This window comes from Coregonus lavaretus (genome assembly GCF_964263955.1).
Source record: "Coregonus lavaretus genome assembly, contig: SUPER_35_unloc_1, whole genome shotgun sequence".
In the NCBI taxonomy this organism is placed as follows: domain Eukaryota; kingdom Metazoa; phylum Chordata; class Actinopteri; order Salmoniformes; family Salmonidae; genus Coregonus; species Coregonus lavaretus.
The window spans coordinates 4,757,856-4,772,725 of NW_028167181.1; the positions used below are offsets into that span (position 1 = coordinate 4,757,856).

The following is a 14,870-nucleotide window of genomic DNA, read 5'->3' on the forward strand; positions in this document are numbered from 1 at the left end:
TGTTATAGAAGTCAATGGGCTCAGGAGTAGGACAACCCCTTGATATTGTTCTGGGTGGATATAATGTATTTTGTAAGATGAAATGATGTATATTTCAAACTACCAGCTTTTAAGCAACCCAAAAATTTATAAATGCAACCATCTCTCTTCTTCAATCTATCTTTCTCTCTCTCCCTCTTTCTTCCCCCCCTCCCCCCTCAGCCAAGCTGGTGATCCGCTGGGCCGACATCACCCAGCTGGAAAAAAGTGCCACGCTTCTCCTCCCCGACGCCGTCAAGGTGAGCCTTTTTAAATCATATCAACTATACTGCATGTTATCATCTCTTTAACCTCTCTTTATCCATCCATAGACCCCTCTAACCTTCATTTATTATTCCATTCCTCGGTCAAGGTGAGCACGCGGGTGGCCGAGCACGTCTTCTCGGTCTTCCTCAACGTCAACGAGACCTTCAAGCTGATGGAGCAGCTGGCCAACATCGCCATGAGGCAGCTCCTCGACAACAAGGGCTTTGAGCAGGACCGCTCCCTGCCCAAACTCAAGAGGAAGACACCCAAAAAGGTGTCCGCTCTCAAGAGGTGAGGTTTGGTGAAGGGGGTTCTTGGGAGGTTCTGGTGGGTTTCTTGGGAGGTTTGGTGAAGTTCTGTTGGGGGTTCTGGGGAGGTTTGGTGAGGCTGGATGTTGTAGTTGAGAGGTTTGTTGGTCTCCCCTCGAGGTTCGGTGGATTGGTTTCTGGGGAGATGCAGTAGTTTAGTCATAATGTAGTCATTTATAATGCTGCATAACATTACAAAAGTCTTTGCTGCGGGTGACCTATAACCATTCACAACCTTTCCATGTGGTTGCATGGCATTGTAAGTGTTACACAGTTTAATAGACAATATACTAAGACTTAACTAAATGACTACATAAGACCACCAACAACAAAATACTAATTACTTCAGAGGAAAGAAATGTAAAGTCTTGTTCCACTGTGCCTGAAGGAAAACCAGCTGAGGAGGTGGTGATAGTACTACATTAAAACTGGGTTCCTTTTTTATTAGTTTGGCTCACAGCCACTTTTGCATTCTTTAAAACTACACCATGACTTTATTTCATAATCCTTTTAGGTACAGCTGAACTTTTACTGGCGCAGTTAACTTTAAACACTTAAGCTTGCATCATTGGCCGAGACTACGTATTTCCAAACGTATTTCCCTCGACATAGATTCCAACTCTCTAACCACTACCTATACTGTTTCCCTATATAAATGTCTATAGTAGTAACTGTTGCCCTATATATATGTCTATTGTAGTAACTGTTGCCCTATATAGATGTCTATTGCAGTAGTAACTGTTGCCCTATATAGATGTCTATTGCAGTAGTAACTGTTGCCCTATATAGATGTCTATTGCAGTAGTAACTGTTGCCCTATATAGATGTCTATTGCAGTAGTAACTGTTGCCCTATATAGATGTCTATTGTAGTAGTAACTGTTGCCCTATATAGATGTCTATTGTAGTAGTAACTGTTGCCCTATATAGATGTCTATTGTAGTAGTAACTGATGCCCTATATAGATGTCTATTGCAGTAGTAACTGTTGCCCTATATAGATGTCTATTGCAGTAGTAACTGTTGCCTTATATAGATGTCTATTGCAGTAGTAACTGTTGCCCTATATAGATGTCTATTGCAGTAGTAACTGTTGCCCTATATAGATGTCTATTGCAGTAGTAACTGTTGCCCTATATAGATGTCTTGCAGTAGTAACTGTTGCCCTATATAGATGTCTATTGCAGTAGTAACTGTTGCCCTATATAGATGTCTATTGCAGTAGTAACTGTTGCCTTATATAGATGTCTATTGCAGTAGTAACTGTTGCCCTATATAGATGTCTATTGTAGTAGTAACTGTTGCCCTATATAGATGTCTATTGCAGTAGTAACTGTTGCCCTATATCGATGTCTATTGCAGTAGTAACTGTTGCCCTATATAGATGTCTATTGCAGTAGTAACTGTTGCCCTATATAGATGTATATTGCAGTAGTAACTGTTGCCTTATATAGATGTCTATTGCAGTAGTAACTGTTGCCCTATATAGATGTCTATTGCAGTAGTAACTGTTGCCCTATATAGATGTCTATTGCAGTAGTAACTGTTGCCCTATATAGATGTCTATTGCAGTAGTAACTGTTGCCCTATATAGATGTCTATTGCAGTAATAACTGTTGCCCTATATAGATGTCTATTGCAGTAGTAACTGTTGCCCTATATAGATGTATATTGCAGTAGTAACTGTTGCCCTATATAGATGTCTATTGCAGTAGTAACTGTTGCCCTATATAGATGTCTATTGTAGTAGTAACTGTTGCCCTATATAGATGTCTATTGTAGTAGTAACTGTTGCCCTATATAGATGTCTATTGCAGTAGTAACTGTTGCCCTATATAGATGTCTATTGCAGTAGTAACTGTTGCCCTATATAGATGTCTATTGCAGTAGTAACTGTTGCCCTATATAGATGTCTATTGCAGTAGTAACTGTTGCCCTATATAGATGTCTATTGCAGTAGTATCTGTTGCCCTATATAGATGTCTATTGCAGTAGTAACTGTTGCCCTATATAGATGTCTATTGCAGTAGTATCTGTTGCCCTATATAGATGTCTATTGCAGTAGTAACTGTTGCCCTATATAGATGTCTATTGCAGTAGTATCTGTTGCCCTATATCGATGTCTATTGCAGTAGTATCTGTTGCCCTATATAGATGTCTATTGTAGTAGTAACTGTTGCCCTATATAGATGTCTATTGTAGTAGTAACTGATGCCCTATATAGATGTCTATTGCAGTAGTAACTGTTGCCCTGTATAGATGTCTATTGCAGTAGTATCTGTTGCCCTATATAGATGTCTATTGCAGTAGTATCTGTTGCCCTATATAGATGTCTATTGCAGTAGTATCTGTTGCCCTATATAGATGTCTATTGCAGTAGTATCTGTTGCCCTATATAGATGTCTATTGCAGTAGTAACTGTTGCCCTATATATATGTATATTGCAGTATTATACTGTCATACTTGGTCTCAAAGTGCTCTTTCACTCCATTGACCTGGTTTTCCCCATATTGGGGAGAATAAAATACATTTCAAATATTTTATTTTGATGCATTTTAGGATACATGTGTAATATAACAAATTGGCGAAATGTATTTTTGATGCATTTTGAAATGTATATTAATGCGTGACATACATTTATAAATGTATTTGGAATACATACAATTGTTGCACACAGTGTATAAAGCATTACGAATGTCTACTCTTTCCATGGCAGACTGATGAAGGGGAGGAGCAAGGTTAAAGAAGGATTTTCAAGCCTTGAGAGACAGTTGAGACATGGATTGTGTATGTGTGCCGTTCAGAGAGTGAATGGGCAAGACAAAAGATTTAAGTGCCTTTTGAATGGGGTATGATAATAGGTGCCAGGCGCACCGGTTTGTGTCAAGAACTGCAACGCTGCTGGGTTTTTCACGCTCAACAGTTTCCCGTGTGTATCAAGAATGGTCCACCACCCATTTTTTTCCTAATCGCCAAGACCGTTAAAATCTCAACTAACTGCTGCTATTAAACGATAACATTATGTTCCGAAGTGGATTCTTGGCCATCTCTAGACCATCTCTTGAACCTTGTTGTTGTCTCACCCAGGGACCTGGATGCCAGGGCTAAGAGCGAGCGCTACCGGGCGTTGTTCCGTCTGCCCAAGGATGAGAAGCTGGACGGACACACTGGCTGCACCCTTTGGACCCCCTTCAACAAGATGCACATTCTGGGCCAGATGTTTGTCTCCACTAACTACATCTGCTTCACTTCCAAGGAGGAGACCCTGTGCAGCCTCATCATCCCTCTAAGAGAGGTGAGTAGTCCTGGAGCTCTCTGGGATTCCAGGTTGGTGACCGTTGAGCTAGCCTTTTTTGACAATTTCGGATGATGCTAAGACAAAAGTCAATATGGGACCACTATAGATTTGAGATTTTCCATCAGGAAAGAAAGGCTACCTTTGACCCTTTGACAAGTTCTGTGTCTGCCGCTGTAGGGTGCATACTAGCAGGGCATTTAGAAAGAGCAGCGGCCGGGTTAACACACTCTGGTAGGGGGCTGTCACTCCCAATCTGCTTTAGTCACTGCCCCTCGCCCAGCCATTGCCTTGGCGATCAGGAGTCCACCCTGTCACATCCCATCCCCATCAGCCATCTTAAACTACCCCACAGCCTTAATCGCTGGCAGGGCAGAGTGTGGATCGACTACTAATGCCTAGTGTTGTGATGTGTGGCACTGAATTGATTCAGTCACCTAGTATGTGGGTTGAAGTGTTGATATGGTGAAACCTATTGTGTGCTTGGTATGGTATGTTGGCCTTTGGTCATTGCACATGGGAATATTGGCCTATGTGGTTAGATGAAGGTTAAATAAATCAATACACTTGCGATGGGTTAGTGTAGTTCATGTTCTACATCGAGCGCTACATCGAACACTTTCTCATATGAAATAGGAGATGTATATCTTAGTAGACGTATGTTGCATCCTCACATCACATATCACTGACGTACTGTATCTTATGACTGACATGTCTGTTGTGACTGACATGTGACTGGCATATCTGTTGTAACTGATAAATGAATGACATATCTGTTGTGACTGATAAATGAATGACATATCTGTTGTGACTGATAAATGAATGACATATCTGTTGTGACTTACACATCTGTTGTGACTGACCTCTGTGTCTCTGTCCCTCCCAGGTGACGATAGTGGAGAAGGCGGACAGCTCCAACTTTTTGCCCAGCCCACTGTCCATCAGCACCAAGAACAAGATGACCTTCCTGTTCGCCAACCTCAAGGACCGGGACTTCCTGGTCCAGAGGATCTCTGACTTCCTGCAGCAGACCACCTCCAAGATCTACTTCGAGAGGGAGATTACCGGGAGTGTGAACAGCTCCGACGACGAGGTGAGGGCACATCTGTCATTGTATATCTAGGATGTTGTACATAATTTAAATCTCTTCCACAACTGCTCCCCCAGTTTGCTGATAAGTCTCCCTCTCCTCCAGGTCTTCAGTAAATAGACTTGCCATGATTATTATCACAGGTCTCTGATCAGCTCTTATCATAAAGCACACTGCATTAACTATCCTTGCCCTGATCCTGGACCTGTGTTGCTCTCCACAAGGTGTATTCTCATTATTATTAGTTTGGCATCTCATCACAGGTCTCAGAACAGCTGTTATGATAAACTCATGATAATTGACTGCATCAACAATCTCCTAACTCTGATCCTGAATCTGTCTCTCTCTCGCTCTCCTCTAGGTGTACTCCCAGCAGGGCTCTCTCCTCTCCAGCAGTCCCCAGCGCAGCAGCCTGGGGTCAGAGGGCTTCTCTGAGGGCGAGCGCCAGTTTAACCTCAACGACAACAGCGTGCCCACCGCCACCCAGGCCCTCATGACCATGTACCGCCGCCGCTCGCCAGAGGAGTTCAACCCCAAACTGGTACGGTCATTGAATGGTCACGGCATATACGGTTCTGGTCACATGTGGTCGAACGTAAGAAGATGCTCTATTGCTATAGTAGAGAATTGGAATGATTGCATATGATGATTAATGGAACTGAACTGGGACTAAATTAATTGATTGAGTTGAAAACATTTACTTACAGTGAGAAAATATTGTAACAAATTGTAATTGCGTGTGTATACCTGCATGCTGACTAAGCCATTGGGAATTCAATATCTGCAAGTAATAACTTGAGGCTTCTCCCAAGCCAAGCCTCAAATAAAATAACATTGTATTGGTCGCATACACCTATTTAGCAGATGTTATTGCGGGTGTAGCGAAATGCTTGTGTTCCTAGCTCCAATGGTGCAGTAATGTCTAACAATACACAACAACAAAATACTGCAAAGTTGCTTAGGAGCCAGAAACAGAGCGGCCATGTCTATCAGCGCCATCATTGTCTCAACCTTGATCTAAAACAATGCTTGGCTTGCAGTCTGCAGTCACTATGTTCTGGTCCTGATCTAACCTCCAGCAGGCTTTGCACTGCACAATTCAAAAGGCCTGCAGTGAAGTTGCTGATGTAGACCAATGGAGGGGGAGTGTGTGGAAGGTATATTAGACCCAAGTTAATTGAAGTAAACAAATCCCTAATCAAATTCTTCAGAGACCTCATGGGGAGTATTTGTGCTAGATACGTCTGTGTCGGAAGTTAGAAACATTGTTTAGGCTTTGAGGGCTCTCTGGCTCAATATTTTATGAGGTAGTCATTTTTAAGCCTCCTACGAACCATCCTGATCTCGCGAGCTTACATTCTGCGTGTATCGAAACAGAGATTAGGACGGTTCGTACGAGGCTAGTCATTTTTTTTGCTTTCCGCAGAGAAGTTGGTTTGTTGGCTCAGCTGTTGCAAGGGTCTGTGTCACTCTCTGTGTCGCTCTCTGTGTCGCTCTATGTGTCGCTCTTGCTCTCTGTCTCTGTGTCTCTCTGTGTGTCTTTCTCTCTCTCGCTCTCTCTCTCTCTCTCTCTCTGTGTCTCTCTCTCTCTTTCTCTGTGTCTCTCTGTCTCTCTCTGTCTCTGTGTATGTGTCCTAATACATCATTCTATAGTTCTCTCTAAGGTGAGCTTTACTGGCATGAAATGTGGCTCTTATGACATCTCTCTTTTTCCTTTCTCTTACACATGCAAGATTAACTATCCATTTTTATTTTTCCCCAGGCCAAGGAGTTCCTGAAGGAACAGGCGTGGAAGAACCACTTCACCGAGTATGGCCAGGGGGTGTGTATGTACCGTACAGAGAAGACCAAGGACCTGGTGCTTAAAGGCATCCCAGAGAACATGAGGGGAGAGCTGTGGCTGCTCTTCTCTGGTGAGGCCAACAGTCGCCCGCGCTCTCACAAACAGTCAGACGTGGGCACGATCACAAACACACACATACATTACACGCACACACACAATACACTCTCACATTCACTGTACATAGTCATTTGTATATTTACGCAGTAAGGCCCGAGGAGGTGTGGTATATGGTCAATATGGCCAATATACCACGGCTAAGAGCTGTTCTAAAGCACGACGCAACACGGAGTGCCTGGACACAGCCCTTAGCCGTGGTATATTGGCCATATATCACAAACCCCTGAGGTGCCTTATTGCTATTATAAACTGGTTACCAACGTAATTAGAGCAATAAAAATACATGTTTTGTCATACCCGTGGTATACCACGGCTGTCAGCCAATCAGCATTCAGGGCTCGAACCACCCAGTTTATAATACATTATGTCTGCCGGTTCTTGATATTCACATACTCTACTTTCACTCATTCTGCATATCCACAAGCCATGCAGATACACACTCAGACCACAGATAGACAGTACTACGTGCTCTCACACACTCAGACCACAGATAGACAGTACTACGTGCTCACACACTCAGACCACAGATAGACAGTACTACGTGCTCACACACTCAGACCACAGATAGACAGTACTACGTGCTCACACACTCAGACCACAGATAGACAGTACTACGTGCTCACACACTCTGACCACAGATAGACAGTACTACGTGCTCACACACTCAGACCACAGATAGACAGTACTACGTGCTCACACACTCAGACCACAGATAGACAGTACTACGTGCTCACACACTCAGACCACAGATAGACAGTACTACGTGCTCACACACTCTGACCACAGATAGACAGTACTACGTGCTCACACACTCAGACCACAGATAGACAGTACTACGTGCTCACACACTCAGACCACAGATAGACAGTACTACGTGCTCACACACTCAGACCACAGATAGACAGTACTACGTGCTCACACACTCAGACCACAGATAGACAGTACTACGTGCTCACACACTCAGACCACAGATAGACAGTACTACGTGCTCACACACTCAGACCACAGATAGACAGTACTACGTGCTCACACACTCAGACCACAGATAGACAGTACTACGTGCTCACACACTCAGACCACAGATAGACAGTACTACGTGCTCACACACTCAGACCACAGATAGACAGTACTACATGCTCACACACTCAGACCACAGATAGACAGTACTACGTGCTCACACACTCAGACCACAGATAGACAGTACTACGTGCTCACACACTCAGACCACAGATAGACAGTACTACGTGCTCACACACTCAGACCACAGATAGACAGTACTACATGCTCACACACTCAGACCACAGATAGACAGTACTACGTGCTCACACACTCATACACCAACTCTTAACCTGTAGCCAGCATCGTGTGGTGGGACCACACATCTCATGACTATAGTTATTGTTACTATAGTAATGAGTTTTAATCAACATTTCATTCCCCCTTTTGTGGTTTGAGCACAGAATGGTTCATCATCCAGGTGTATTAGAAGTATTGACCGTCAAATATGAGCTTTTCTTTCAGTGTACATATGGATTTGGGTAGCCTCTCATTTAAACATGCATTAGCTTGGCCTTGGCAACGCATTCCGTTCCCATCTGCTGCCTGAGCAGCAGTATCTTATCTTTGTATTATCTTCCATGCAGGGGATCTAGTAACTGGGCTGCATGCTTGACGTTCACTGCTACAGCTTATTACAGTAAAAAGCACACATTCTATAGCCTGCTTAAGCCACACTGAACACTGACAGTCTGCTTTACAAATACAGCAGCTTACGTAGGGGTTGGGTTGGAGACGTAGGCCTACGTTGTGGCCACCATAGCTGTGAAAAGCTGACCTATATATTTAAACGTGAAGAACCAGTAGGTCTACAGGGAGAGTCACTGCTAAGCTCACCAAACAATGTTTTTATACTTCATCCTCTCTTCTTCCTGGAGTAAATGCCTTGCAGCCACGCGACAGCACTAGCAGTTAGCGCTTATCTACCTTTGGGGAGTTGCAGGCTATAAACTGCTCCTTCCGTCCGCTAGTGACCTACTTGTGGAACCTTCTGCGGTCGCTATGGCAGCCATACATCTGCACTTCCTGGAGGGACTGGTGTGTTTACATGTTAGCCTAGTGTCTCTGTCGGCGTAGCTCGCTAGCTGTGCTTTTATGTGGAAAAAGATGCAGCATTTGAATGCAACCTCTGTACTTGTTCCTCTACTCACACTCACTATCACAGTGGGTACAGTTGATAAGCCTGCATTTCACTGAGCTAGAAGAGCGAGTTTGAGGATGTTGAGAGACTGGTTCACCACGCTTTTACCCAGGGAATGCACTTCTCTGCTTGAAGGTCCCCTCCCCCTTTCTCTGAATGGTTTGGCCTCTGTTGTTGCTCCCAGTGCACAGTCATGGCTGGGAGGAGGGAGGGAGGGAGGAGGGAGGGAGGGAGGGAGGGAGGAGGGAGGGAGGAGGGAGGGAGGGAGGGAGGGGGGGCTATAAAGGCACTAAGGGTTCAGTGTAGAAGGGATTCTGCCTAAAGCGAGAGTGGAAGGCTTACTACTGCATGTCTACTGGCTGCTTGCCACATCCCTCAGTTAGTAGAGATGGAATGAGCAATGGCATGTCTTCAGTTCTGGTTTCATCACTCTAACCATTTCTGCAACTGATTACGTTGACTATGCAACGCCATTGAAATGGTAGCCAAACACCTGACACTAGATCCCCTGCATGGAAGATAATACAAAGATAATACAAATATCTTGAAGATAATACAAAATACCTGTTGGGAGGTTCTCTTCTGCACTGTTCAACCAATCCAGTAAATGTGGAATAGGAGTTAAGATGGAGTGTCGCCTTGTTAACGTCCGAAAGCGGAAGTCGCATTACAGGCGCCCTCTTTCATTTCCCTTGAAAACTGGAACTTCCGTTTGTTGGCAACTTTCCTAAAGCTATTGCAATGCAAACCCCCCAATATAGTTACTACATAATGCAGCGAGGTTTAAAACAAAGGCCTGATATTAACTTTATGTTCCACCAGCCAATCACCAGCCAGACTTTTTAACCAGAAGTTGTCTGGTGGTCTGGTGCCAAAGGCCTCGTTTAACACTATACTAACTGTGGTCACTCCCCACCCAGGGGCGATCAATGAGATGGCGACCCACCCTGGCTACTATGAGGACCTGGTAGAGAAATCTATGGGGAAGTACAACCTGGCCACGGAGGAGATCGAGAGAGACCTGCACCGCTCCCTCCCCGAACACCCAGCCTTCCAGAACGAGATGGGGATCGCTGCCCTACGAAGGGTCCTCACTGCATACGCCTTCAGAAACCCAAACATAGGCTACTGCCAGGTACACACATAGTATATAGGATACATATACACACACAGACACACCAGCCAGGTCGCTCAAGATACACTGCCAAATTAGACGTCCGTCCAGGTAAGCAGGACGTGAGGAGATTCCTTAAAAACCGGCCTCTAGGGGCAATGTTGGCGCTATTACCATCAAGTACTGTGGACAGGGATGGCGGATGGGCGTAAGCTGCGAGCTCCGGCTCAGAGGGTCGCGTGTTCAATCCCAGTGAAAGGCACTAGTTTTAATTGTTGTCGTTTTTAACCCTTTAATCATTCGGAATGGTTAAGTGTTGTGATGTTGATAAATGTTGTGTTTATGGACAAACGTCTGATTCTGCAGTGAGACCGTGAGAGCTTGTTGCGCACACACACACATACTTATTTTACTACACAAACATTCACACTGCTCTTCAGTTTTATAAATGGTCAAGTCACATAGTAGTTTGCCACCTCTATAGCTGTCCTGACTCCCCTGTGGGTCCCTTATCTTGGTTCCCCTCGCGGGTCCAAGCCATGTGGTTCCCTCTTGACTGCCGGTCCATCTGTTGGCGGCTTGAAACTCTGACAATGTTAAACTCTGGCTAAAAACTGGAGTCCAGACCTACTCTGTCACATAGCTGTTTTATTTTATTCTTGTTTGTTTTGCTTTTTGAAGCGCTTTGAGATTCTTTCTGTAAAGAAAAGCGCTATAGAAGTTGAATTTATTATTATTAATAATCTTGGTTCTTCTTCCTAGGCCATGAACATAGTGACGTCGGTGCTGCTGCTGTATGCTAAGGAGGAGGAGGCCTTCTGGCTGCTGGTGGCTCTGTGTGAGAGAATGCTGCCTGACTACTACAACACCAGGGTCGTAGGTCAGTTGGAAGCTTCTGGAATGAGGCTTGTAGTAGGGCAATTGGTGGCTTTTTGGCAGACTGGTGTGTTTGCCTCTGTGTTTTAACTTTGTCTCAGTGTGTCTGTTTTATGTCTGTGTGCATATCTGTTGGCATCACTCTCCCTCTTAGTGTATCAGTGTATGCGTAGGCCTCTTTTTCTGTTTCTCTCGTGGGCTGTCTCTCTCCAAGAGTCTGTCTCTCTAACCTCCCCTCCCGCTTCTCCTTTTCCTCCAGGGGCTCTGGTAGACCAGGGTGTATTTGAGGAGCTGGCCAGGGAGTACGTCCCTGAACTCTACGACTGCATGCAGGACCTGGGAGTCATCTCCACCATCTCCCTCTCCTGGTTCCTCACCCTGTTCCTCAGTGTCATGCCCTTCGAGAGCGCCGTTGTGGTGGTCGACTGCTTCTTCTACGAGGGCATCAAGGTCATCTTCCAGTTGGCGCTCAGCGTGCTACACGCCAACATCCACCAGCTGCTGGAGGCCAAGGACGACGGAGAGGCTATGACCGTGCTGGGAAGGTGAGGACGGGGGGGGTGGTGGACCGACGAGGGGCTTTTCAATTCCGGTCCTGGAGGACAGAAACACTTCTTGATTTTTGTTTCTACCTGGTAGTTAATTGTGTTCACCTGGTGCCCCAGGTCTGATGAAAACCAGAAGTGTTTTGGCCCTGCAGTACCAGAATTGGAACAGCCCTGGACTAAAGGGATATGACTGGTAGGCCAACCCATGACTGGAACACTGAACCTAACCTGAACCTAAACTAAAACCCTAACCTTTGTCCTGACCTTAATCCTAACCATAACTAATTAGGTCATTCAACATGGGTTTGCTGGTCAGTCATGCTACTTTAGTTTTTCCCTCAGAGCAGACCACATGAGTCAGGGGTCAAAGGTCAAATTGTATTGGTGGATGTGACACGAGAGATTTTCATCTTGTTTTGAAACACTGAGCAATAACAACGCTTCTTCTTTTGCGGAGAACTCAATTAAAACTTTATATTGAAAAACTCTTTGACGATATGAATGATTTGATTGTGATTTATTTAAATAACCTTTTCATAGAGAAGCCTTTGCTCAAGGAATATGCTTGAAACGTCCATTGTGTGTGTAGGTACCTGGACAGCGTGACCAATAAGGACAGCACCCTGCCCCCCATCCCCCACCTCCACTCCCTGCTGACAGACGATGGGGAGCCCCACCCAGAGGTGGACATCTTCAAGCTGGTCCGCAGCTCCTACGAGGTGGGTCTCCACACCATGACCAGGGCCATCCACCCGTCATTCAATCATTCCTTCATTCTGCCAGAGATTGGGTCAATTCCATTTCAATTCAGTCAATTGAGTTTAAATGGAATTCAGCCCAACCCCGCTTCCTAGACCCAAGTGTATTCACTGGTAGAACTGTCGCTCTGTTTTGACCTTTACTCTGGCTGGTGATTATGCAGTCTCAGTGGATATCCCAGCCGTGGGATAGCAGCAGTGTTGACCTCTCTCTCTCTCTCTCTCTCTCTCTCTGTCCCGTGTGGCTGTTTGTAGAAGTTTGGCTCCATCCGGGCGGACGTGATCGAGCAGATGCGCTTCAAACAGAGGCTAAGGGTCATTCAGACCATCGAGGACACCACCAAACGCAACGTGGTAAAGACCCCTGCTATCACACACACTGTATGGTACATCAGATGTTGGCTGTGGAGGATTTCAAGTCATTTTAAGCCATTGTTACTGCTCTCAGGGCTGTTTTTAGAGGTTGAGGAGTGTGTGTTACTGATTGTATTCAATGCTGGTTAGTACTGATCTCCTCACACAGCTCCTAAATCCTCTGTTCTCTTTCAGGTCAGAACCATTGTCACAGAGACTGCCTTCAGCATCGACGAACTGGAGGAGCTTTACGTTCTGTTCAAGGTTAGAGTGACAGCCAAACTACTGTAGCCAATAGGAACTTAAAGGAACTTCCCTCTAACCAATAGGAACTTAAAGGAACTCATATCTTCCTGTATTGCTTTTCCTCAGCCTCCCTTTCTCTTTGGCAGGGTGTCTCATTTCTCCTAGCTCTCACGTAGTGCCATGCTGCCACGGCAACGCTGAATTATGGGCTATAATTGGAGCCGGGACTTAATATCCATAGAGACACATAGCTAAAACCCTGGCAACAGCATTTTACTCTTCATCCATTAACACAACGTACGCTCACTGCTGTTAGAGGACATGGAAGAAAGACAGATGAGTCTTCAGCACAGTTCTAATGGTCAGGGGGGTTGGTATAAGATATGAGAAGTGGGAAGTAGAGGACTTATAATACCCAAGATTGTGTTTTTTTAGGAAAATCTGTAAAGCATGAAGAACATAGCATGATGCAATGTTTACATTCTACACTTGTTCTCTGTTGAAATCAAGTACATATCCATTAGAACATTGTGCAAAGCAATTCAGCGGCACCTGTGCATTTCCTCACCGTGGGCGACCACATTTCCCCCTTAGCATAGGCATCACCATTCGGTCTCATTCCACCTCATCTCGCTTCTTTATACTTTATAGAAAACTGCTATATAAATGTAATATATTTATATAATTCTAATTTAAACCCTGTTGAATCTATTTCTATCATCTATCAGGCGGAGCACCTGACCAGCTGCTATTGGGGCAGCACGGGTGGCAGCAACCCCACGGAGCGCCACGACCCCAGCCTGCCCTACCTGGAGCAGTACCGCATCGACCTGGAGCAGTTCAGGGGGCTGTTCTCCCTGCTCTTCCCCTGGGCCCCTGCCAACGGGGCCAACGGGGCCCATGCAGACCCCCTGGCCCTGCGCTTCTTCAGGCTCCTGGACCATAACGGAGACTCTCTGATTAACTTCCGGGAGTTTATTAGTGGACTGAGTGAGTATTGGTGGGGGTGGAGGTGGGTGAGGGGTGTATCTGTTTTGCAATGTGTGTCCTCAACATCTTTGTTGCAAAGAGAAGTTGACGAATGATTGTAGCAACTGGTCAAAATGGATATTAAGTCTATATAGACATAATGAAATGTTCTGACCAATGATAACGTCTGGTGTATTTCAGGTGTTCTATGCCATGGGGACCTGACTGAGAAACTAAAGCTCCTCTACAAGATGCATGTGATGCCTGGTAAGTGTGTGTGTGTGTGTGTGTGTGCGTGTACTGTTCACAGAGAGGAAAAGAAGTCCAGAGGGAAATGTATACTCCTTATATACTGTCATAACTGAGTGAGGGGGAGGGTGTTTTGAGGATAGGGGATTGGATTTATTTACTGTAAAAAATTAGGAAGGAGAAAATCAAAAATGTAAGAAGGCTTGTTTTGTTCTCTCCCTCGCTTGGTTGAGAATATGGAGCACCAACCGACGCTTCCCTTCTCTAGACACACACCAGTATTTGAACTGGGCTGTAAATCTACCTCTCAATCAGAAGAGCTTTCATGGCTCAGCTGGCGTTAATTCCATGTGTAACAGCAAAGCCTGAAGCAGCTATTGTTTTGGTTCTCGGAATGCTGTGGTTTGCTTTTCTTCCTGTGACTGCCACAAAGAAACATGTAAACATTGTCTCTGGCACGGTATCACAATAATATGTTGAGAACTAACAGATGTTGAGCGAGAAAGGAGGAAGAGGATACAGAAATGACTGATAAAGGCATTGATTTCAGACTTATGATCAAACATTGGGATGTGTGATTACTTTTTCAACTGCAATGTTTGAGGCGTTATGATAATGCCCTT

The 14,870-nt window shown here is 45.0% G+C and overlaps 2 protein-coding genes across 2 annotated transcripts in view; both read left to right on the forward strand.

The window, feature by feature from the left end:
- gprin3b (GPRIN family member 3b) overlaps positions 1-14,870 on the forward strand; it is a 263,036-nt gene that overhangs the window by 211,790 nt on the left and 36,376 nt on the right. The window lies entirely within an intron of this gene.
- LOC311110042 (TBC1 domain family member 9-like) overlaps positions 1-14,870 on the forward strand; it is a 37,185-nt gene that overhangs the window by 17,978 nt on the left and 4,337 nt on the right. The window contains exons 5-18 of the mRNA XM_084188581.1: positions 202-278; positions 392-576; positions 3,679-3,886; positions 4,773-4,979; positions 5,338-5,517; positions 6,739-6,889; positions 10,054-10,268; positions 11,010-11,127; positions 11,383-11,668; positions 12,261-12,390; positions 12,685-12,783; positions 12,979-13,047; positions 13,758-14,019; positions 14,200-14,265. Coding sequence (XP_084044707.1) covers positions 202-278; positions 392-576; positions 3,679-3,886; positions 4,773-4,979; positions 5,338-5,517; positions 6,739-6,889; positions 10,054-10,268; positions 11,010-11,127; positions 11,383-11,668; positions 12,261-12,390; positions 12,685-12,783; positions 12,979-13,047; positions 13,758-14,019; positions 14,200-14,265 — 2,253 coding nt within the window. The remainder of the gene's footprint in view (positions 1-201; positions 279-391; positions 577-3,678; positions 3,887-4,772; positions 4,980-5,337; positions 5,518-6,738; positions 6,890-10,053; positions 10,269-11,009; positions 11,128-11,382; positions 11,669-12,260; positions 12,391-12,684; positions 12,784-12,978; positions 13,048-13,757; positions 14,020-14,199; positions 14,266-14,870) is intronic.